The sequence below is a fragment of the Lineus longissimus genome, chromosome 16 (assembly GCF_910592395.1).
Source record: "Lineus longissimus chromosome 16, tnLinLong1.2, whole genome shotgun sequence".
Taxonomy (NCBI): domain Eukaryota; kingdom Metazoa; phylum Nemertea; class Pilidiophora; order Heteronemertea; family Lineidae; genus Lineus; species Lineus longissimus.
Window position 1 is genome coordinate 6,821,888 of NC_088323.1, and position 24,811 is coordinate 6,846,698.

The window sequence follows — 24,811 nt, forward strand, 5'->3', positions numbered from 1 at the left end:
TTCTCCAGGACAAACATTCATTTGAGCAGACGCAATGAAAATTTCGCTGCAGTTGGTATTTTTTCGTTCTTACCTCTGTCCAAATATATATCAACATCACAGCTTCTCCAGGACACCCATTCATTTGGGCGAATGCAATGAAAATCTCGGTGAAGTTAGTATTTGGTATTTTTTCATTCTTACATCTCTCCAAACAAACAACAACATTCACTTTGTTTCAAGCCAACATTTTGAAGTCCCTAACTGTGTTTCGAGGTCGCAGTTTTGTTTGAGCGGACGCAACAAGAGTTTCGGTGTAGTTGGGATTTTCTTACCTCTGACCAAACAATAACGTTGACTTAGTTTCAGATTCGTTATAAGATGCCGGTGAGCAACAGATCACCATTGTCGTACGAGCGTTGCCTCCCAAACTCTCTTGTAAAATTCTCGTCAGTTTGCTGTCACGATACGGCACATGAGATTTCTGAAAGATAACATCATCATCATAATAATCATAATCAGGTGTCATACCCTATCGAATTTTTACCGGCTGTACGGAGTACACTCTTGGGTTAAAATTTACAATCACCGATCAGAAATGATTAAGTTTGATCGCGTTCAACGATAAAACCATTGAAGAGTGGCACTTATTTCGTGACTTGATGACCTTTTTGGGGGCGTGATTCGTTCCCACCCATGGCTACTGGTGGATCTTTTACTTGCCCTGGCATAGACACTCAGGCACAACTACAAGGACAACGGGTTTTAGTCCCAGCTGACAGACCCTCATGGTAGATACGACAATGTGATTCCATCCATCGATCGACGATGGGGATTATCCACCATAGATCCATGTATGGAACATTGATGATTCATCAACATTAGATCAACGCATGGACACTTTTGCCAAAGTCATAATGCTCAAAGACCACTTCATGCTTACAACTCCATCCGCAAGCGCTGCGATAACGTTTCCTAAAGCCGACAGGGACTTGTTGATGTTCTTGGCCTCGTCGAGTACGGCGCCCTCGGCACCTGTCTTGGACAACCTCTCGCTACCGGCTAAATCAACCAGGTACAACTTGCCGCTCAGCTTTTTTTGCGTTTCGATGTTCTCCTGCTTGACGTTGATCAGGAAGACGCTGTGACTACGCGAGCTGTGCTCATTCATATCTGGAATAAACAAGTCATAATTGTCAAAATATAGTGGAACCTCCCTCAGCGGATGCCTCTCTACTAAGGACAACCTCTCTACCAAGACAACCTCTCTATCAAGGACAACCTCTCTACCAAGGACAACCTCTTTACTAAGACAACCTCTATTTATGACAACCTCTCTACTAAGGACAATCTCTCTACCAAGGACGACCTCTCTACCAAGACAACCTCTCTACTAAGACAACCTCTCTATTAATGACAACCTCTCTATTAAGGACAACCTCTCTACTAAGGACTACCTCTCTACTAAGGACAACCTCTCTATTGCTATGACTGGCGATTATCATCACATGTCGTTTAAATCGCTCGTTTGCATAGGGATTTGACTAGAAAACTGGCACCAAGAACACCAACAACTTGGGCTGGTACTTTCTGACAGACACTTCGCAATCTAAGACCGCCATGTCTTCAAACTGGACACCTCAAGATAAAGTCCACCATCTGCTCAGTCCAAAACGCGTCCCGCTGAGACTACACCCAACTTACTTGTAACGGCTACATGGCGGTTTGACTTCCCCTCGTCGATGACTTCCATAACCTCCTCTGGACTAGATACAAAACGCTCGGTCGCACCCTTGACATACGGTACTCGGTTTTTATCTTCATGCACCGCCAAATTGGTCTTAGTTACTGGAAACGAAAAAACAAATTATGTTACGGAGGCAAAGATTTTTATGGTGTGGATTAACTTTAACTGGGATTTTACCTCCGTTTTGAAAATCACAAATGTTCCAGACTAATCCATATCCTAACGCACAACCAGTCCCCATCCAGATTTCAGACCCGTACCCATTTATACACCTGGGTGAAGAGAGGTGAATTAGATAGAGAGACCTGTCTACAGTCTCACGCTGACTGTGGGGATCGCACCAGGAACCTCTTGTCCACTAGTTAAGAGTCTGTGCCACTACACCACAGCATCTTCTTGGAGACACTGTCAATAAGTCAGCCTTCACCCAAAATGTTGCAAGTGTTGTCTGTGCATTCTGGTCGTCTGCTCAAATCTCACCCATGCGATATTTCACGAAGGAATCCCATCGATACTTACCATCCAAGAGATCTCTTATCTTGTCTAGATAAATTTCAAAATAGGACACCTGGAAAAGATGGCAAAAATTGGTTATTCAATATCATCTTCTGCATGGTCAGGAACTCTGCTAGACCCTCACAATATCTGCTTTTCCTCATGCAGTTTTGAAAGAAATTTCCAACAACCAAGGGTCCTTCTAGGGGTCAACGGAAATCCCGACAGTTCTTGCGAGCATCTGTCTCATGCCACATAGGTTGGGCACCGATTCTTGTCACTGACCTAAGAACTCATGTCTTCAGCTCAGAGCCCACCACAAGACGCTCATATTTCTCACTTTGTTTTTGATGTCATGAGAGGCCCTTCATGTGACGTCACACTTCTCGTCACGCCGTAGAATTTGACAACTCATTACGGATAACGGTATGTTAGAATAACATGGTTTCTAACAACTCAGCCCTTGCCGTCAAAGGTAAAGCAACGTCGCCGATCAAAACATCAACATTTAGAATGATGCCATCATACATCAACATACAAAATGAAGGCAGTTTGGACATCATTTTCAGCCCTTGACGTCAAAAATGGCAAATTCTTTGACGTCAGGACATCACTGAAGAACCATTCTCCTCACCTTTATATGGAACTCTAAGTTTTCGTCCATTTGATAGATATAGCCGAAGATATCGGCGACGATCCTGGGAATGATACCCTGCAGACCCGAATTACCGATAACTCCCTGAAAAGATATAAAACCAGAATGAATGCGCGAAACGAACCGTCTCGACCTCTGATGTCATGCGTCCTGTCCATACACGCAATGATGACAACGGTACTAGCAGATCTGCAGACCTGCCAACTCTTAAAATGTCCAAATAGTATTTCAACTGGATCCTGGAGTACGATCTGCCACCATTTTTAAATTTTGGAGTACTCTAGTCAAAAAGAGTATCAATACTCCAGAAGTGTACTCGTTGGTAGCCCTGTACTAGTATGGAAATGACACCCAGTGAAACCCCTCAAGTTTTAAATCCTCTTTTGATATACAGATTAAATTCTGCAACGCAGATGATCATGATGGGGGGAGGAACTTATATTGGTGATATCTCAAATTGTAGGGCTCAATTCTGGATTATCTGGCCGAATATTCGTGGCACAAGCCATGGCCGAAGTCTTGATTTTGCTCTGCTTTTGTCATGCCGGAACCCCAAACCCTCACATCTTCTTCCTGTTTGGCTCAACAGGTGAGTGCAGTAGACCTTATTAGCTCCCTTCTCTCTCCACGCTCCAGGGACAATCCCGATGACAGGTAAGATGGTTCATGCACCGGACTGTTCATTTTCATGCAACATGAGATTACCAAGTCATAGGTCAAGGTTAATATAAGTTAATCTAACCACTTCACAATACAGGGCGTTCCAATGCGTTATTACGTTCGCTGCAGATTTCTTAGCCATCTTTTATGGCATTGATGTTACGCCATGCATTCACCAACACGGCATCATGACGTCATGAGACAGATATTTCCAGAACGATAGCTAAAGCGGTAGGGGGGATTTGACCCTCAAGGGTCACGAAAAAATATGATTTTATACAAATTTTTTTCAGATTGAGAGAGGTTTTGACCCCCCATGAGTAAAAAAAGGCAGCTACGGGCCTGATTTTCAGTTATCATAGCAAAAGTTAAGACGCACTGGACTGAAATGTCTGCCCATCAAAGTGAAATGGTAGGGCTAATGCTAGTTGACGAATCATGCACTTTGCTAAGGAGAAGATATAAGAAGTTAAAAGGACTTTAGATTTGTACAACTTTGGATGAAATGTTATGTGCTACACATTGATGAGGAGACATGGCTTATATTGCATCCCGCAAACGAGGGGTTTATATCACTGCAACAGGCAACCACGATTGCATGCGACAAACCTCACTGGTTTGCAGTGGTTATCGCAGGTGTCTGCAACAATAATCTGAGAGATCTTTTTGTTGTACATCACAGTGATTATAATCGCGTGTTGCAGCAACAAAAATCACACGTTTGCCAAGTTCTTAAAACAAATTCCACATCTGAAGAAATCTTTTAAGTGATTAGTCGAGCAACCACCAAAAAAAAGACAAAAACCCAGTCACCAGGCAAACAAAAAAAATTACCTCTACCCTTGTACTCACACATCAACTATAGCATGGTATGGAGAGAATGCCCCCACCCCCCCCCCCCCCCACCAGTTATTAAAGTCAAAGGTCCATTTTTACTTTCCAATGGGGTAGCAAAGTCAGATAGCACAGCAACAACAACGCAAAATGCGAAATTGGTTGCGCCATGGTCGTTTTATCTCATTTGTTGTTTTTCTTGTGTAAAAACCAACCTCTTCATGAGCCCTGACAAGGTACACATGACTGCGCCCCCTAGCAGATTTGGTTTAGTCCCGATAGCACCACTGCTGTTGGTGAAACGAAAAGTATCTCATGCTCACCATTTTTACCAAGTAGCACGTGTTTTAAGGTCAGTAGGTCTGGTAACCCCCCCCCCCCCCACCATATTCGATCCAAAATGCACGCAATTGCGATTAAGAAAGGGTGCCATGCCTCTAGAATGAAGGGAAAATGGGAAAGGCAGGTGGCTTGTTCAAGCAGACATTTCAATTCGGGAGCAGTCTATACTGTGGACCGAAAAACTTCCCCGCACGTTTAACGGGAAATTTTGTGGTCTACAGTACAGGCTGTTCCCCCCAAGAAATCTTTTACCGGTTTTGCAAATGACCTAAAATTTGCACAAAACAACATCTCGAAAAAGTATATCTGTTTGAAAAACCGAAGGAAATTTCTTATTTCTTACAGAGACAACCCTGAAAAAGATGTCCAAAAATTATTTTCCCAAACAGTTCATTTCTGAAAAGAATGTTTATCAGTTTTGTCGATAATGTTCACAATCCCTGAAATGACGAAAGTCCCCCAAAATTTTGACAGCGATGACCTGTAAGAGAAATCATCACTTTTATTATTAATTTTTCGTCAAAATGATCACAAAACTCTCCAAAGAAAGCAACTGGCAAAACGAAAAACCCACAAAATAAGCTCAAACTGAATTTTCACGTAATTGAATAGATATCATTTTGTTTTGAAATAAACCTGCAACAGATTTTTTATCATTTCGTTTTGAAATGAACCTGTAAATTTTCAAAATGATTAACAGAATTTGTGCGTCCACCCCTCAACTAACACTTGGTATAACCCACCACATTGACGAGTGAGTGGTACACCCTGAATTGAGGGGGTCGAAGGTTGCGCTGGTTAGAGTGCATTCAGGTCAAATGTGCACATGCAGCACTACCGCAAGCTAGCTACCAATCAAATCATTTGATGCAAAAATTGCAGTAACGTGAATTAATCGTATCAGGACACCACTTTATTATCAAAGACAGCACTTGTCAGTCCCAAGGGTGTCCTTTATAGAGGGGTTCTACTATATTTCATATTTGAAGGCTTTATAACACAGACTCCCACCATCAACGCCAAACATAGATAATCTGAAACCGTAACTATGTCTCCTCTGCTGGAGCATTGTCTGGTAACCATGGCGACCAGCCATTTTCGATGAGTCTCTGTCTCCTACATTTTGATGAATCACCTTACGGGTGGGAACGTGTATTCATCATCTTCCCAACAAGACCTCCGACCAGCATCATCAGGCACAGTTTGGGCCACAGCAATAACTTTCCCAAACGGTTTTTTTGTTTCTAGATCTCCATTTTTTCAAACTCTATCTACACATTATTGCTATGAAATCTTCACCAATGATGTCACAGCATAAAAGCATAGAGATAATTTTGCTTAGTCAAGGCGCATTTAGAAGGACACTGTGCCACAGTGCCCCTTTTTTACTCCGAAAATGCCTCCTGTCCCCCTCTCCATTTTTTAAGGTTAGATTTACCGGTATATAGATACAGTGATTTTCACTCATCTAAGTCTGTGATTACCAACACCAGTTTTCAAAGCCGGCCGGTGAAGTAAGGAGCAGTTTCGACAGCACTTCACACGAATCTGGCTTGGCAGCGCAGCAATCAGACTCGACACAAACCACGGGCGAAAGGAGGGCTTTGCCTCCTCAGAAGCTAGCAACAACTCTCGGGTCTATTCATCTGAAACATTACAATTTTCACACGAAATGATTTGAATGGCTAACAAAGGTTATCAAACAAAGAAAGGAACTAAAGCTTTTGCCAACAGAAGCGAAGTTAGAGTGGATTCCAACCTAAGATGGCCGCATCTTCTGTACAATTGTATACACCAAATAAGGAAACACCATGCTTTGCACTCAAGGCCTCCTTTTCCGCCAGTGGTGTTTATCATTTGGGTCCCCAGCAGTGCTTGGTGGGACAACAAATCCCTCCAGTATGGTATCAATTGGGTTCCAGCAGTGTTTGGTGGGACAACCAATCCCTCCAGTTTGGTATCAATTGAGTTCCCAGCAGTGTTTGGTGGGACAACCAATACCTCCAGTTTGGTATCAATTGAGTTCCCAGCAGTGTTTGGTGGGACAACCAATACCTCCAGTTTGGTATCAATTGAGTTCCCAGCAGTGTTTGGTGGGACAACCAATACCTCCAGTTCGGTATCAATTGAGTTGCCGACATCTTTTAGTGAGTGATCGGACATTGTACAGAAGCAGGATATGGTACTTCTCGGTTAAAGTAATGGTATTTTCCTTAAGTTGGATTAACAGTTGTACAGAGTGGCGACCAGCCAGGCGAAACGAACTGATGAAATATGCGTAACTCTAGTAAGATTTTAAGGTGACCTTGGAGAACGGCAGCAGAAATCGCAGGATGGAACAAAAGGAAGTCGTCTTGGAATATTGAGGCCGAGGAAACCTAACAATTATCAGAGTTTCCCCTCACCGCCGTGGATGGAAAAATGCTCAACACGATAGACTTTTATGACTATTCAATGCATCATGACGCTCTGTACGAAAGCCTGGAATGCCGGTCTCCCCTCATGCCGTCATGAAGCAGGCAAACGGATGAGGCAATGAACTTCGTGACATCAGGACAGCACGTTATTCTATCACCAAATGCCACAGTGAGCATCATAATGCACCGGACCAAGGTATCAAGTCAGTCAATTTCTCGAGAACATCTTACCCAAGTAGGACTTTTCTCGAGAAAATGTCACCTAAGAAACTACCTACCTAAGTACGACTTTTCTCGAGAAAATGTCACCTTATTAAAGTACCTACATGTAAGTAGGACTATATTCTTTAGAAATTATTTTACCAAACTAGAACATTTCAATTTTTTAAGACAACTATAAATTAATTTGACATTTTCCTTTTGTTCCACGAGATATTTCTGCGGCCGTTCTCGCTGAGTCGATGATAGAGCTTTTCACCGTGATCTGTGTATATGATTGTACCTACATGCTCATTAGTAAAACTAGTAAGTGGTCCCTGGAAGTAAGCAAGGAAAGTCATTACATACAAATCGCAATGTTCTGGTATAGCAATGGAATGAGCCAGAGTATCCTTTAAGGGACCCGTAAAGGGTGAACAACCTAGTCAAATGTTGTTTCCACCCTTTTAAAGGCCTACGCCGTTTGTAAACATCTTTGAATTTGTAATTGAATTGAAAATGTCCAATTGCGGAAATACACACAAAATGTAAATTTCAACATTACCGTTGTGTAGACTGAGACCCAAGTTTAAACAAATTTGCATTTAAATAATAACTGCACTACTGCATTACGTATTAGTGGATTTCTATCTTACTGGACCACGAGTAATAATGAACGGCGTACCCCTTTAGGGACCCTGTTCCCCAACTAAGTCCAATGTTGTTTCCATCGTTTAAAGGTTTGATCAGAGGCACCACCATTTTGGCTAAAACTTGAAATCTTGAAGCAATTAGAATTCTTTCGATTTGACGGTAATGCCCACTTGATATAGAATTGTATTTTATACATTTTCAAAAATACCATTCTGTTATTTCGATAGAACAGTAATCATGTATTTTGAATAAATGCCAATACCAGAACATTCTGAACTTAAAACATCCAACATGCTTCACAAAAAGCATGAAATGTAAAAAATTTACGAAACGTGTGAAAAAATACACAAAATATGTGACACAAAAGCAAATGGCGGACAGCAAGAAAATAAAGGGAGACTATGTATTCATGTAGAACACTGCACTGTGGGACCAGAAACGAGTGAAACAAGAGTAGATGGGATGGAAATGCATCCTTAGGCCAATGAAAGTCAAGATCATGGTTCTCGTCACTTGATTATAAACTTGCACCATAAAAGTTCATCATGTCTAAGTAACTTAAAATCTTTTACGAAAGCGAATGATACTTTTCACTAATAATAATCAATTACCAGACATGTGGATAGGGCTGGAGCAACAGGAAACACACAATCAGGGGTTGAGGTTAGCTGCAGTTTTCGCAGATATTGAATTATATTCGATGTAAGTTTTTTGACTCGGCTATCGTAACTGAACACAACAGTGACGAAACCTGGGAAAACGATACGGTTTCCCGTCAGTCCTTTGGCGAACCAACAATGAAAGAGACATTCTCCAAATTTGATTTGTCCACGACTACATGAAGCTAATTTCATTGTCTCGTATCCGATTCAGAGGGAATGATTTTGTTTTCTCCGCGTTCTCTGCACAACACAGGATCTTTCAGCGCAAGCAACATTTCTGGTTGGCACAGTGCAGTGTTTTACAATACTCCTGATTGCACACGTGGTCGTTGAATTGATATAAGCAAAAGAACTGCGACTAAACAAGAATTAGCACTTTTTTATATTTTGTGGATAAGAAAAAGCATCACGTGATAGACATAACTCAACTCGAGGTAATTTACTGGGTGCAACTTTAAAAGCTTTCTGAGTCTTCAGCACATCTGTTACTAACTCCATCTCAAAGGCCTATAAGCTTGTGCACCCCTCCCATATTTTAACCCAAGTAACCATAGAAACCAGCATGCTGTCACTTAGTGTGACCATAGCGACCACACGTTACTAAGTTTTGCCTTGGTGACCAGTGGCAACATGCACAGCAACTAGGCCACTCATTTGAATAATCCCCTGTAATTGCAAAGCAGATAGATTTCCTGAATTTCGAGCAAGATTTCTTAGCCCTCTGCCCAGCACAAGTAATTGTCTTCACCTCAGTTTATTTCAGGGTTAGAATTTCTGCAGTAAAATGAAAAGCTAGTTGTGCTAAGAGACAGATTATGCTACTTGTTTAAGATAAGAACCAAATTTGGCAAATAATGTCTCCTTTTAAAATCAGTCTCACTATGATAGGCATCAGATATAGCCAGAACTCTGGTAAAAACTTCACTTAGTAAATTAAACTTATTACACTGATGACAAAAGCAAGATGAAAAAATTCACGTCATGCATCTGGTCAGAAGAGAAGTTTAAGCAATTCACTCCGAATGTTATTTTAACAATATAAACCAACAAAACCCTATCGTAGAAAAAATAACAAATAAAGTTTAAAACAAAATAAATAATCAAATTATTTTAGCATGAACCTTCCAATTAGTTTTTGGTAAGTAAAGCTTTAGTATACGACGATCACAAGTAAGGTCATACCAAAGGCACAAATCAGACGTCATCCTAAAGGACACCATGACGTCATGTGACACCATGACGTCATGTGACACCAGACTCACCTCCATGGTATGTGTTTTACCGCTGGACGTCTGACCATAGGCGAAGATGGTTCCATTGTAACCGCCGAGCACATCTGCAAAGATAAACATCAACAACACTTCAATTATGGTCAAACCTCTCTTAGCGGATACCTCTCTATCAGGGACACCCTCTCTAATAATGAAACTGGTTTTATTCGAAAACCGGTCGTTCCATTCAGGTTGATCTCGGTAATCAGGACACCCCTATTTTAGGGACAGCATTGGTCAGGCCCAAGGGTATCCTTGATAGAGAGGTTATACTTATAACCTTTTACAAATTGAAGAAGCTAAAATGCGCTGCACAAAAACAATTTCTGCAAAGTAGCCATGGCAATGTGACTTTTGTAAATTGAAAACAGCGACCACTTGGTTAAATCGCCAACAGTTGTCATGCTACGTTGTAGGTCACAGCGAAAAAAAATCATTCATTTCTAAAACAACTATTGGTGAATTTGATCAATTCGGCTTGAATTACCCTGGGAACTGAGGACGCAAATGTCAGGGACATTGGTTTTCAGAAAGATCAGAATAAAACTGGCATCGACATTGGTTACCATGGCATCTATTTTTGTCATAGTGTCAAGAATATGATGCCTCGAGTGTCCGACCCCTTGAAAAAACCATCTCGTGGCATTTGTTCCTATGTCACCCAGTCTATCTAGCCGACTAGCGCGGCCAACGTTGACTCGGAGCCTTTATTAACTTTCATGCTAGCGGTCGTCACAGTCAATAGTGTCCATCTCTACCATATACCATATATTTACTCCGGGCTACGCCTACCACGGCCGAGATCTAAGGCTAGGCTGGTCAATGGATGAAAGAGATTGATATTTGTTGAAAGTAACAGAAGCGTCGGGCAAAGAACTGGTCAGTATGATATAGCCCGTTATCTTCACAGATTAGTTGGTATTTCTCTATATTGGTTTTGTATTTAACAAAATTTAATTGAATGAAAAATTTAAAAATTTAAATTTTTAAAGACGAACAACCTTTCTAAGGCAATTATTTTAGAACTCTTCATATTTACCGACAGAAGGTGTCCTATACATTACATCTCATAGTCGGGTCCTGTTGCTTATGGGCTGCTACTGCTAGCACAATTTGAGGTGAAACAATGCCAGCTAAATGATGCACCAAATTACCTCGACGACAGTCCAGACATAACATGACAGTACATCGTGAATAATTTGAAATCAATAACCATTTATACCCATACATCTATGTCCTCTCTCAACTGATATCCTGAGGCAGGAGATCTATCATGTCAATACGAGAAGTGCTTCTATCAGCTCGAGATGTCTACTTCAGGGGAGGGTCTGTTGATATTGTCATTTGTAATGTTTGATGGCTTAAGAAAGGTAGCACAACCGAGACTTGATATGGATTGGTGAAACTCGTCCTAGGTGAGGTCCCAACTCTATTTTCAGCCAGACTTGGCAGAACTGCAACCATACCGACAGAATTTGGCCGGTCAAAAGGGACACGGCTGTGTACTTCACATTCTTCCTTTTGACAGTCACTTCTGTACTTCATGTATCATCGACTGTCTTCTGTCCCTGTACACTTCTTCCAGTACAATGTTCTCATCTGCCTTTTCATACCAGACCACCGATCATGCTCAGTAATTTCAGGTATTCAAATTCTTTTTCCTGACGAACAGACTCGATACATCGCTTTCTTTGCCAATGCAGACTGTTTTGTGTGCCATCATGTGTGGGCACCGATTAAGTTTCTCAACCAGTGACTCTGACTTCAGCCAGCAAGGACTCCGTAGCAAGCTATCCATTTAGTCGGGCCATTGCTTGTCCTTGCAAAGGCAACTGAAGTTATGATACAAGGAACCTTGGTTTCACAAGTAATTTGAAGAACGAAGCAATGTGGTGTCAGAGGCAAAACAGCGGTGACTCTTCTCAGAATCGAACCACAACCTCCTTATTATGAGCCAGGGACTCAACCACCATACTACTTTTACTTGCTATGCCATTGGTTACTAATGCCTGATGCCGGACAAAAGTGTAAGTCTCATTGACTAAATGAGACTACATTCATTCCATCATGTCAAGCTTCTCCCTAGTAATTTACCCCAAATGTTTTTAAACTGCAAAATCCCAAGCCGGCAAATAGAGAGCGATTTGACCTGACGCTTCTAGAACTTGTTATTTCTTGGAAGCCAGACAAGAGGCTTACTCCAGGGAACAGAAACACAACAGTCACCATGGCAACCGGCATATGTTACAGAGCTCAGCAGAGATGTGCCGGGATCAGTTAGAAATGGGATAAGCAACAGTCAAATACAATCATATCAAAATAGCCTAATTCGCCTCTGAAAACCAATTTTAACGAACGCATATCTTTTTGTGAAGCAATTAAAGGGTGGAGCTTGGTGTTGCCTGATTTTGGCACAAGAACCAGTGCACTTAGACTGGTACCCAATCATCTCACTAGGTGGCAACACGACAAAATGAGACGATAAGTCATGAGCAGCCGCCATTTTCTACGAGCAAACCTCAACCGGAAACACCAACACAACACTCGGCCACCGAGGATTGGCAAAGGTGCACATGTTGGGCGTAGTGTGCACTGACTTGATCATCCCTATCCATGGTTCTCAGCAAAGGAAGTAAAGCGTTTTGCTCAAGAGCACAGGTATGCTAGCAGAGCACCTGTGACCCACAGCTGAGCATGTTTTCCTCATCACCATACTCATTTGAAAGAACAGGAAAAAAACACATCATCCCCACTTTAGCTTCAATTAACAGCAATTAACGCACCATGACCATTCAACAGAATAACATCCTGGTTATCATATCCAAGAAGATGAAGTTGCCATGGCAATGAAAATAATTGCATCGTTTGGTACTTTATGGATTTGATGTAAGATGAATGTGTTTAGTCCTTCGGGACCAGTATGGATGATACCAAATGAATTTCTAGATTCATTTGAACAAGCCTTGTCCTTATTATAAAACACGTTCGACGAATTATTGAGATTAATGAGAACATGGATACTATAGGGATTTTGGATGGAGTGGATTTTAAAAAACAACCAACCTGAATGCTGATCAGGATCATCATTTCATTTACAGTCACTCTTGAAAATATTTCAATTTCAAATTGCGATAATTGTAGGTGGAGGCCATTAGTACAGACCAGTAGATCCCACCGACCTGCTGCTGGGAAGGACAGCAACACATGATTCATTTAGTGGAACATGATGTTGAAAGGTAACGATAGCAGGATTCTCTTTCAGAGGTGGAGAAGTCAACCATGACTCACACCAGTCACAGGCACAAGAGTCCATACGATACTGTATGGATAATAGCCATGTCCTATTGTAGCAATGATTGTAGATGTTAGAATGATACATCGGATCTTTTTCCCTCAATTCTTTTTTAATCAGACCTTCACAAGCTCACAACGGACCAATCCTTCTCTCACTGAATCACCTTTGATGATAAAATATATCATGCTACCGCGATTAGCATACCTCGTCAACAACCTGCTCTGATGCTGACCGGGACGTCTCGTGAAAATCATGGAATGAAGCCAACGGAGGAAGAATTGCCAGGCGGAAGTAGACCATGTTCCCACGATCATAACAAACCGTCTCGGAGCGTGTTATCTTGTTGTTTTACATCCAAAATATCTCTCAATTCCTCAATGTTTTCCTAAATAATCGCTTCAGGTAATGAAAGAGGGGAAAATGTCTCGGTGAAGAAAGTGAATGCACGAGGGCTAAAAAACCTTCAGACTTTTCAGATTTCTAACAGAAACACTAAGTTTGCCTGTCAGACCACCAACTTAATTCTTCAATCAAGATGAAGGTAGAATAGTGGAATTCCTCTACATCAGAATCGATTAGAATCTGCGTTACCTGATCGGAACCTAAATCACGTAAACTCTTCAGCTGATCATAAATGATCCAGGTCGGAGGTCTAGGTTATCAGGCAAATTAGCCTCATTTATCAACACCTCCTCTAATTTGCAATTAAAAACTTTGCTACCACTGAAAAATACGAACACCAGCGGAACAACTGGAAATGGCATCTCCCTTAGCAAACACCTCTCAAGTTAGGACACTAGTTTTGGAGGTTTGTTTCCCACAATTCAATTTGACCTCTCCAAGGGTGCAACAGTGCCACAAGAGGTTGGTGATAGAAATGCTAGAGGGAGTATGAGCGTGGTTACCAGGATGTATTATGCTTGATGTTGAGTCCTGGCAACATGGTGCGCGGACGATGGTGGCCTTGGCTTGGGCGCCATCTGGAGGGATGTGCATGAACTCATGGACGGAGATTGTGATGTCGTCCAGGCCTTGATGGTCCGGGAGGTTAAAGTGATGCCCTATGACATCCGTGGCAATGTTTTTCTTGACACTGTTACCATTTGGACAAGGCAGCAGCCAAACTTCGTTCCCACAGTGCCCGAAGAGGTTGGTTATGATGATACCAACTGAGATTTATGAATAAAGTATTGCCGTCGAGAGATACCTGAAGTGGTTGTCGTAGCGTGGACCGTCGGCTTGTCCTCGTCTGGTTCTTGTGCTAGCTGATGAAGTCCGATGCCTGTATCAACCCTCCCCATACCTTTTTATTGCACTTCTGCACAAATCTCAGGACACATTTTTTCGACCTCCCAAAAACCAGAAATCTGGCGAAATTTGGAAGATTCCCATGCCTGAGAAATGCTCAGACTGTAGCGCTTCTTGAGTAGCTGTAATATCCGAGTCCTGCTTAGAGGTTAGGGGAGAGACTTGGGTTAAAGTTTGAGGTCAGATGACACCTCTGTCGCAAATGATATTAAACTATAAACCAAACTTGAACTTTTTAGTATTTTTTGGGAGTGAATAGGTGTATGATCTTACCTGCCACAATTGGTTTCGCACACTGTTCGTATACATATTCCTGGGTGACTGTCGGCTTCAACACCCGGTCGAACAGGTACATTTTACCCTGAAAGCAAAGGAGAAAACATTTAGAATTGATACCCAAAACAAACAAACGAGTTGAACACAGAAACACGAAATGATCATCTCATCTTGACAAGAGACATCCCTGGAAAAAAAGACGAGAAATTCTGATTATTCAAAATAAACTTCTGTTGTTTAATAGGCCCCGATGATTTCCTCGGTGTTTGATTGTACCACGTCAGACCTATCAGTGTTTTATCAACTTCTTTTGCGCTTTTGATATCTGTAAATAATATTTTCACAATTTCATTGACTTTAAATGCAGTTTTAAATGGTTTTTGACTCATCTCGATGCATCTTTTTTCAAATTTTGGCTTTCTAAGTTGGCGGCATCCACATTGTAGGTGGCGCTGTTTTAGACGAGTCGGCCCAATGCGTTCAGAAGTCAGGGTAAACACGGGGTGCCCCACAAAGAAGCGAAAATTTTAATTGCAGCAACCCATTATCATGATCAAACCCAGCAAATTGAGTTTTACCTGCAGACAAGAGATCTTTTTGTTGCACACAGCATTATAACTGCCGATTTTAATCGCTTGTCTGCATATAGAGAGCAATAATTGTAAATGGGTTTTCTACGGAAAATGTTACCCGGTATTTGTCGAATCGCTGTCACTATGGGTTGACCTGGGGGTAAAAAGTTCAATTACGAAATCAGCGAAATTACTGCAAATTACGCACAACACTCCCTAATTAACGAAAATACAGTTTTCAATGCATGTTGAGGTTGCAGTGATATCTGGATCCTGCGCTGTGCATTGAAGGATACAGCAGCAGAAAATGAGGAGTCCAAAAATGCCCTACCCATCGCCGATTGTTCTGGATATTCTGATCAATCAGCGACTGACGAAAATGCTGTGCTGGCACTACTGATAATTACTGTGTTCCCTTGAAGAGAGCGCTACAGAGATAACCGTGATGGCCTAATGGTTATGACATTCGCAAAAACAAGCTGCAGGTACCGGGCTATCAGGGCTGAAAACCCAGGCTCTTTTTCCCCCTTTTATTCTTTCTTTTCTTTTCTAATCTTTTCTTTCTTTCGGCATCAGGTCATGGTCTTTACATCTGTCAGAGGGAACAGTAAGATGGGGTCTGTTGCATCTGGTGTCAATACCATTGCAACTACAACCAAAAGATCCCGCACAAGTTGGCAGTAGCCCGTAGTGGACTTGCACTTCTACGCATCAGCCAACAGGCTAATGCCTTCAGCCTCAACTGACAACCATCACCAGGCATATATTACATATATATTATAGACAGTTTAATACTGCATATTTGGATATGCATATCGTCTCAGCCCCTCTCTACAGACACTTTAAGTTGTGGCCAGCCATAATCATATAGACACTCCTGATCCTCAGTCTCCTCCTTTAAACTAACTTCAACCAATCACTTCAATGATTTTCACTACATTTCTTGCAGTCAATCCATGGTTTTATTTTCATCCCCCACTTGCATGTAACTCATGACTTGTAAAATCGTCTCAATATATTCGCTAGCCGGGTGGGTATAAATGCCGGCACAGCGATGCAACCGGTGTCTGGGGCGTCAACGATCAATACAGAACGAGTGATTCAGACGCATTAAGATTCATTAGTATTCCAATAAGGAGAACTTGAAGGTCTGTGGCATCTCGAGCAAGCTTTAACTAAGTAACATGAAAAGCAATTTTTATGTAGTTTGAAATCGCAAGGGTGGGAACATGCACTCGTGTCAATTCAATGAATTATATTTGGGTTTTAGTCGAAATGAAATCGGGCCCTAGTGGTCAGTCTTCGAGAAGCAGGCAGCAAGCATGTCTTGTGACCTGTTGCTTCCGTTGGGACGGAGCCCGTTGTTCCAGTGTTACAAAAGCCAATATCCACCGTGGACCCATTAGCATCTACGACCATTTGGTGAGAGGTATTCCAGATTTGTTTCCATGGTTTCGGGCATAAATTCTTCTTATATTGAGACATCTACCTCTATAGGAGATGAAGGTCTGATTTTAGTCTGTTGATACATGGAAGACAGCCTGATAGAGGCAGATCAACTTTGTTCTAATTGTCATACGAGAGTATTCAACGTCATCCGATCATTGTCAATTTCAGCATACACACTGCACAGTGTTTTAACATGCCACTACTTCTTCTTCTTCTTCTTCTTCAGTGTTCACTCTGCACTTGGATATGAAGGTGTTATTCTCTTGGAATCTTGGGAGTATTCCACTCCAAGGCAAAGGCGGGATGAGCGATTTTACAAGCCACTACAGTCTAGGCACCAATTGGCCTAATAACTCCGACTTCAGCCAGAGAAAAAGACCACCACAAGCCACTTGGTGGGGTCATCAGCTTGCCATGGCAAAGCTAGGTTATACGCCTCATTCGAAGGAGACGCAGCAATTTAGGTTTGGGCGTCTTGCTCAAGGACACAAAGACGAAACAGCAGTGATCCTTCTGAGAGTGGAACACACCCCTGAAGACTTAACTACTGTAGGAGAACTATGCCACCGGTCTCCCTGAACAGTACTCAACAAAGCAACCCATTGATTCCATCCCCAGGATGAAATCACAATGCCTACTTTGTTACATTGTGCTACAGACATATAGTTCACAGCAGGACAACCACATCACTATGCCATTAGGACAAGGCATCTAGAACAGATGCTGTTTTTCAGAGCGAACTTCCTACTATAGAAAGTGTTAGGACATGGCGTTCTGGATGTTTTAGGTTAGGTGCAGAAATCAAAGCATACATGTAAATAGAGCTAACAAATCAACCATTAAGTCAAACGATAATACCATATATCATGTCAAAGTTGTCTTCACAGTATACGGAGACCAGGCTGTATCCTGAGCTAATGATTGCTGGCTATTCAACAATGACATTTTTCCTTTACCAAGTTAGGATCCAGGCCACCCGGTCTAGACCGGGTATTGACCAGTGGTACTATACACTCCCAAAACCCTGCAGTATTCAAAGAGTTAAAGGACCAACCAACTCAACATGTGTTACAATGAACTCGATGCATGTAATTTCCTGGCCTGGCCTGATCATTGATTGCTGGCGATGTTGAGTTGATTCGAGTTGAAACCATACCAAACCAGATGGTGCCAGGTCCCAGGAGTTGCAATGAAATGCAGCCCATTGCCCAATGTCCCGCAAATTCGTGTGGAGAACACTGTCAGTTTGGCATCGGTTACTAGTAAAGAAGATTTGAGAGGGCACGAATGATGCAAATTTTTGCGTGAACTTTTTTTATATTGAATTCCTCTGCATGATTAGCACAACACAGTTTCATCATACAGTACACTGCTGTAAGTATGAGGAGCTAATATACTCAAGCTGGGTCAACCTGGAACACATCCAGACAACAACATTCCAATGCAAGTTCAGTAATTTCTACATGTGCACCTACTGCTGAGTGCATTCTCGTCTCAGTCCAGTACCGTTTTATCTCCATCTTTGAATGGAGTCAGAGAAGGACGTTTTCACTTACATTATACATTTGTATACTGTCAACGGGGAAATTTTAGCCTGCCTTTTAATTTCACGATCAGCAAAATCCGCAAAAAATAAAACACCACGAAAAACAAACAATAACTCAATTACAGTGTTCTCGATAACACTAAGCTAACATAACGCCAAAGATGTCATTTCACAAAACCCCAAACAATAATAATAATAGACATGAATATTGCCCAGTTTCACCCAGTTTACGGTACCCAATATCACCTGCAAGACACACAAGTGCAGCCCAATTAAAAATAATGAAGGGCAAAGTTTACCAGTACTTTTACAACTGAAAAACGGCATCAACAAAATGGGTCATTAAAGATTTAGAATTTGTAATTGAATTTGAAAATTTCCAAATTGCATTGATACATACTGAATACCGCGCCCCTTTACATAAAAGTCAACTTTTGAAAACCGCCAGTGGATATCAACAACACCATACAAATTTCAAGATGACAACACAAACAGGACCTTTTCAAATCAAAATCAGATATAAACGCTGATCAGATAAGAGGATATGAAATGCACCACATAGTCAAAGTAAATAACATTTTTTAACATTTGCCTTTTGAGAGTTCACACATGAAAGAGCAGGATTCGAGTGAACAGGACTGTTTATACACACCTACGTTCTTCAAATATCAACGTCTTTTGTTACAAATTTGAAATTTGAAACTGAATTTGAAAACTTCCAATTGTGTGTATACAAACTGAATATTAATTTCAACACTGCCATTGTGTAGACATACCAATACTACATACCAAGTTTCATCAAAGTTGCCTGCGTAACTGCACTAAGGCATTGTTTATAACTTCATTTCTATTTTCCTCACCCACGATTTTAAAATACGAACAGCGTACCCCTTTAAAGTTGTGTTTAATGGCCCATGGAATTTTCGCAAAGAATAGGAAATTCTCAAGTTCGTCCAATATGACTTATGACACCCATCAAAACGCTAATGTGGTCAATGGACATTTTCCAAATGGGTAACATTCCAAACCGTGAAAACATGTTTGTCGCAAATGCAAGTGGGATGATTGATAATATCATAACTGGTTCAAATAACATCAAAGTAGTGACTATCTTTCGCACCACGGTTATGGTTTTTTTTCAGTCTGTCACTGATGACCGAAAAATTATTTCAGCAATTTAAACTGGTTTGAATTTTGGAAATTCCACACGAAAAGGGTTAAAATTGCCTTGTAGCGCAAGGCCACATATGACATCGATGGAATAATACAAGGAGATTCTCACAAGGCCAATTAAAGTCAATATCGAGATTCACTATGTTCAGGTGTAGGATGCACGCAGGTCTAAACATACATCATTTCAATTCAATCTGTTGCATCAAAACGAAGGCCTAGAGAACCAATAAGACCTGGGTGATATTTTGCCGGGGACATCTGTTCAAGCAGTATGTTGTAGTCCCGAGTGGATATCCCTGGTTGAATATCAACATCGAAACACATGGTTCATGTACATGTACTGTATTGATCGCATGCAGAGAAACTGCAAGCCAAATGCTATGGATTGATTCACATTCAAATGGCCTGACCAGTATGTAGGCACTGGGACCCGAGTATGTTTGAAGCGTCACAAGTCCAATGCCTCCTCCCCCCATTAGCAGGATGAATTCCTCTCACCTGCACTATTGGCAAGGGCCAAAGTCTCTCTTCAATCAATCAATCAATGTTGGCATTTGTAAAGTGCTCCAATTACTCAGCGCGTGGGTATTCTGGAGTGCTTTTTTCCCCAAAGGCAACTGCAAAAAGGTGGGCCTTTCGGAGGGACTTGAAAGTCTGGAGGGAATCATGGAGCGCTTTTTTCCCCAAAGGCAAATGCAAAAAGGTGGGCCTTTAGGAGGGACTTGAAAGTCTGGAGGGAATCATGGAGCGCTTTTTTGCCCAAAGGCAAATGCAAAAAGGTGGGCCTTTAGGAGGGACTTGAAAGTCTGGAGGGAATCATGGAGCGCTTTTTTCCCCAAAGGCAAATGCAAAAAGGTGGGCCTTTCGGAGGGACTTGAAAGTCAGGAGGGAATCAATGTTACGGAGCTTTTGCGGCAGCTGGTTCCACAGTTTTGGTGCAGCTACGGCAAAGGGACGACCACCAAGAGTCTGGCACTTGAACCGAGTGTATGTATGCATGCATACAATCTTGGTCCAATTCAACAAATGATACAAAGTAGCATAGATCTGCAGCAGGCACAAAGACAGTCCCCCTCCAGGCTCTCTATCTATGACACACCAATAGTAGCATGAAATCTGAATCAGAAGACAGTGAGCTTTCTGCTGACCAAATAGATCAGCCACATTCTGATTACCAAGGGTGTACAGTCACAGAGTAAAGCCTTCTGCAGGCAAAATAGCACTCCCATGTCTTCTGGGCTGACAACACGTCCTCACAGAGATTTGGCCTAGGTGGCCAATTTTTTATGTGGGTCCTCGACTGTCTGTCTGTCAATTCTTTTATTATTGTGACGCGAAAAGTTCTAAAAACGATGAAATAGAAGAAAAATGGCTGACCCTTCAAATTTCGCCTCTGATCCTTAAGCATAGGCAATACCTCAGCCAAACTTCTCAATACACTTTCTAAAGCAGCATTGACTAAGAACAGCTGTCTGTCCATGTTCCAGCACCAATATCTTTAAATCACTCAGGTATTTGTCTTCACTCCATTCATATTCTTCCAGTTTTTTGTCATCCTGCGACAAAAGGCCTCAAAACATTTTCTGAAGCCTCATTTCTGCTAAGAAAAGCCGGTCAGATGATGGACCAGTAACATATGCAGGCCTGTGTATTCCGATCGATCCAGGAGACAATTAGTATGCACAGATATTGTGATGTGGTGTCTGGCCAACTATTGATTCGATACGGGAGATTGGCAGACACTCAATCCATGGAAAAAAGTTTGTGCCATTACTGTGATGCCATGGGGAATAAGACACATCGTGTAACATCATCACATCTGTGCGACAGATGAATCGATCAAGGCAGCCTGATTCAACTGGTGGCGTGAGCTCCATGACTCACACAATGTACTGAACTCGCTCAGTGCCAAAATTTGAAAATTTTAAACACTGGAATGGATCTTTATCATGTTTATGCTGAAGGACAATGTCTAAACATCATCTCATGATCATCAGCAGGAGTAGGAGTTGGATCCCTCTCGGGGTTTTGTCACTGAGCTATCAGTATCACTGCCAGCTTCTAAGATCTTCATCAACTTTCTGTAAGCCAAAATTCCTTTCCAATATGGCCTGCCACCCTTTGGTAGAGGAGAGAAGCAAGATACCAACATCAATACATCAATCAACATAAAATATTTCATCAAATTTCCTGGAATCTTCTTGTCACTGAGGAGCTGGGATAAGGTGAAGGAAAGGCTGTCAATGTCATCTGAAAATAGAATATAGAATTGACCAACGGTTTCTTTGTTTTAGTAACAAGATATATGATGCGAAATATTGCAAAGGCTAGAGCCAAGTTAATGTATTACTACAACTCAGGCAACGGAAATGTCAGCCGGCAATGATCATGTCATGATGTTCCCGTAGTTGTCGATGCAGATGATATAACTCGGGCGTTTGCAACGTCAGACAAAACAACATCCATCAAATTAAAATCAAACTTAGGTGAAGATGTCAGAGGTAAAAGATAAAAGAGATGACTGACTAATGGAAGCCACAGGACAGGGGATTGTCACAGGCTGAGCAGACGTCAAGACGAATGACGACTGATGAAGACAGTTCAAAATACTTACACCAATGTTTATCGAATCATCTGTGGGGAATTTTAAGACGAATTTACTGCCGGCCTTCTCTTCAGTCTCATTAAGTGGTCGCACACGACACACCACTTTAATATTGCACTCCGCGGCCGGTTCTTTTGGAAGTGGATCGGCCATGTCTGTTTTTATTTTAGGGCTGGACTTTTCACACACAAATCTGAATCAGTCGAATCATTGACGGAAATTCGCCGTCATCAAAGCGATTTTCTTTCCATTTCGATAAGTTTCAGTGGACTGATATTAATTAATTGGATTAAATAGATATTCCTCTATGCACTGAGCAGGGTAGATTAGGAATTATGACACAGATTGATGAAATAATGATGATAATTTGAAGAAACTCCGAACAACTCCATCAAAATTCACCCAGCGATTTGGACCATTCCGGAATGGTCTATTCACCCCTATTCATGACGTCACTTGCAGGCGTTTTTATTAAAATAGATTGATGACGTTGTGGAGCAATAAACACGTGTAAGTCAGGTGACTGTATTTTAAAACTTGGCGCGGCAAAAAACCGGATGCATATGCCCTACTGCAAGCGTAACAGGTCTACACCTTGGGTCCTACACGACTTCTCCTTACGGCCGCATGTTTCTGAGTAAGTATGTATCGAGTGAAATGGCCTGAGGATACAAGCGTTGCCTAATTTGCTCGCGTTTGGGTGCAATCTCCCGGTCGCCGGGCCAAATGTTCAATTTACATGCACCCGCTGAAATTGTCCCAAAGTCTGTAGGTCGAGTGAGGCTTGACGATAATGACCACCATTGACGACGCTTGGAGAATGGTTTGGGTGAGGACGAGGCCGGTCCACTGCGTCCGGAGTGTAATGAAGGTCACATGACAGACAAAAATAGGTTCATACGAGAAACTTGCATAAATTAACAAATTCAAATTCAAATTCAAATTCAAATTAGTTTATTAATCAAAAGGCCCGGAGGGCAAAGGTACACATGGTACAATAGAAATACAATGATTTTGATTGAAAGTACATAAGACATACAAATTTCAAATTTCAAATTCAAATTTCAAATTCAAATTTCAAATTTCAAATTTCAAATTAGTTTATTAATCAAAAGGCCCGGAGGGCAAAGGTACACATGGTACAATAGAAATACAATGATTTTGATTGAAAGTACATAAGACATACAAAGGATACATGACAAAAGTAACAATATAAAGTCTACTACCGGGGTCAAACCTGGAGTAGATACTAGTTGGTGGGAGGGAGGAGGTCCTTATTTTATGCGATCAGAAAAGCATTTCTGTAAAAATGATGATAGCTTCTGACAAATTCCAGGGTCCTCATTTGAAAGAAGCCAGATAAACTTATTTCCTGGTGAGAGACCTGAAAAGTTGATGTTGTTCTCATTGATAACTGAGAAAAAATCGTTCCTTGAAGCATCATATTTTGGGCAGGCAGTTAGAAAGTGAACCTCGTCTTCTATTGAAGTCCCATCACAAGAACACACCCTCTCTTCAACTTTAAGTTTTTTGTATCTACCTCTTTCAATGGCTAGATCGTGACAGCTAATGCGGAAACAACAAAGGGATCTTCTTAAAGAAAAACTTGAAATTGAAGTCAGATATTTCTCACAGCAGAGTTGCGTTTTGAAGGACCTATAAGTGCGTAATTTGTTTTTAGCATTTGGATTCCGAGAATCATCCCAAATTTCTAGCTTCCACTTTCTGTAAAATTCTTCACCTAATTTATGAACAAGACTGGAGGTTGAAACACTTTCAGCATTGTTTGCATCCAGATTCAGACAACCACAAATAAATTTTATACAAGAAAACCAAGACTGTTTTCCTTTGTTGTCTAGATCCTTACTAACTTGTAAGGCACTGGTTAAAATAGACTTCGAACTAATTTCCCCATCCACTGTGTTGAGAGACAAGGATTCAAGCCTTAGCCAGAAAGAGAACATAGATTTGGCTATCATTAAATACAGTGGATGTCTGCCCAACTCGCCATACACGGCCAGATTTGTGGCATTTGTGTTAACACCCAGTACATATTTACAGAACTTCATGTGAAGGTTCTCACAGGGGAGATTTTCGAATCCCTTATCAATCTTAAATTCTCTCTCTCTTTTAACTTTTGAGGACATAGGGTTAAAACATCCCCAAATATCACTGCCATATAAAAGTATTGGCTGTATAGTGTGGTCAAATATATGGAGTAAGGTTGAGACATTTGGAAGCTGAGAGCTAAAGATACGCCTTAATTTAAAAAAAGCTTTAAGGGCTTTGTTATGAAGATCACGCTTTGCCTCAGCAAAAACGCCGGAGGCTTGAAAAGTAATACCAAGATATTTGTATTTACCAACATTTTCCAGCTGGTGTTGACCAATCATGAAGACAGATTTATCAATTCTTCCTGCCTTATTAAATATGAGAACTTTTGTCTTCTTAACATTTATAGTCATACCCCAAGAGGAGCAGAAATTATTCAAGCCATTCAAAGCTTTTTGGAGACCGCTGGCAGTTTCTGAGAGTATAACAATATCGTCAGCATACATAAGGCAGTGCAGCTTGAGATCTTTTAAGGAGACAGGATCACTAGAGTCATCAAGTAGACTTTCTAGGTCATTTATGAAAATCTTAAAAAGATTTGGACTAAGGACATCTCCTTGG

The 24,811-nt window shown here is 41.3% G+C and overlaps 1 protein-coding gene across 8 annotated transcripts in view; it reads right to left on the reverse strand.

Moving 5' to 3' along the window:
• The window catches only part of LOC135500876 (kinesin heavy chain-like), a 49,851-nt gene extending 27,303 nt beyond the window's left edge, over positions 1 to 22,548 (reverse strand). For 6 of the 8 annotated variants that reach the window (XM_064792560.1, XM_064792562.1, XM_064792558.1 and 3 more), the window contains exons 1-9: positions 22,148 to 22,548; positions 14,791 to 14,878; positions 9,906 to 9,979; positions 7,636 to 7,665; positions 2,856 to 2,960; positions 2,246 to 2,294; positions 1,684 to 1,827; positions 923 to 1,152; positions 315 to 463 (exon numbers count right to left, since the gene is read on the reverse strand). In XM_064792560.1, coding sequence (XP_064648630.1) covers positions 315 to 463; positions 923 to 1,152; positions 1,684 to 1,827; positions 2,246 to 2,294; positions 2,856 to 2,960; positions 7,636 to 7,665; positions 9,906 to 9,979; positions 14,791 to 14,878; positions 22,148 to 22,291 — 1,013 coding nt within the window. In that variant the 5' untranslated portion in view covers positions 22,292 to 22,548. The remainder of the gene's footprint in view (positions 1 to 314; positions 464 to 922; positions 1,153 to 1,683; positions 1,828 to 2,245; positions 2,295 to 2,855; positions 2,961 to 7,635; positions 7,666 to 9,905; positions 9,980 to 14,790; positions 14,879 to 22,147) is intronic. The other 2 variants (XM_064792561.1, XM_064792557.1) reach the window with 1 other exon arrangement.
• Positions 22,549 to 24,811: the final 2,263 nt, after the last annotated feature.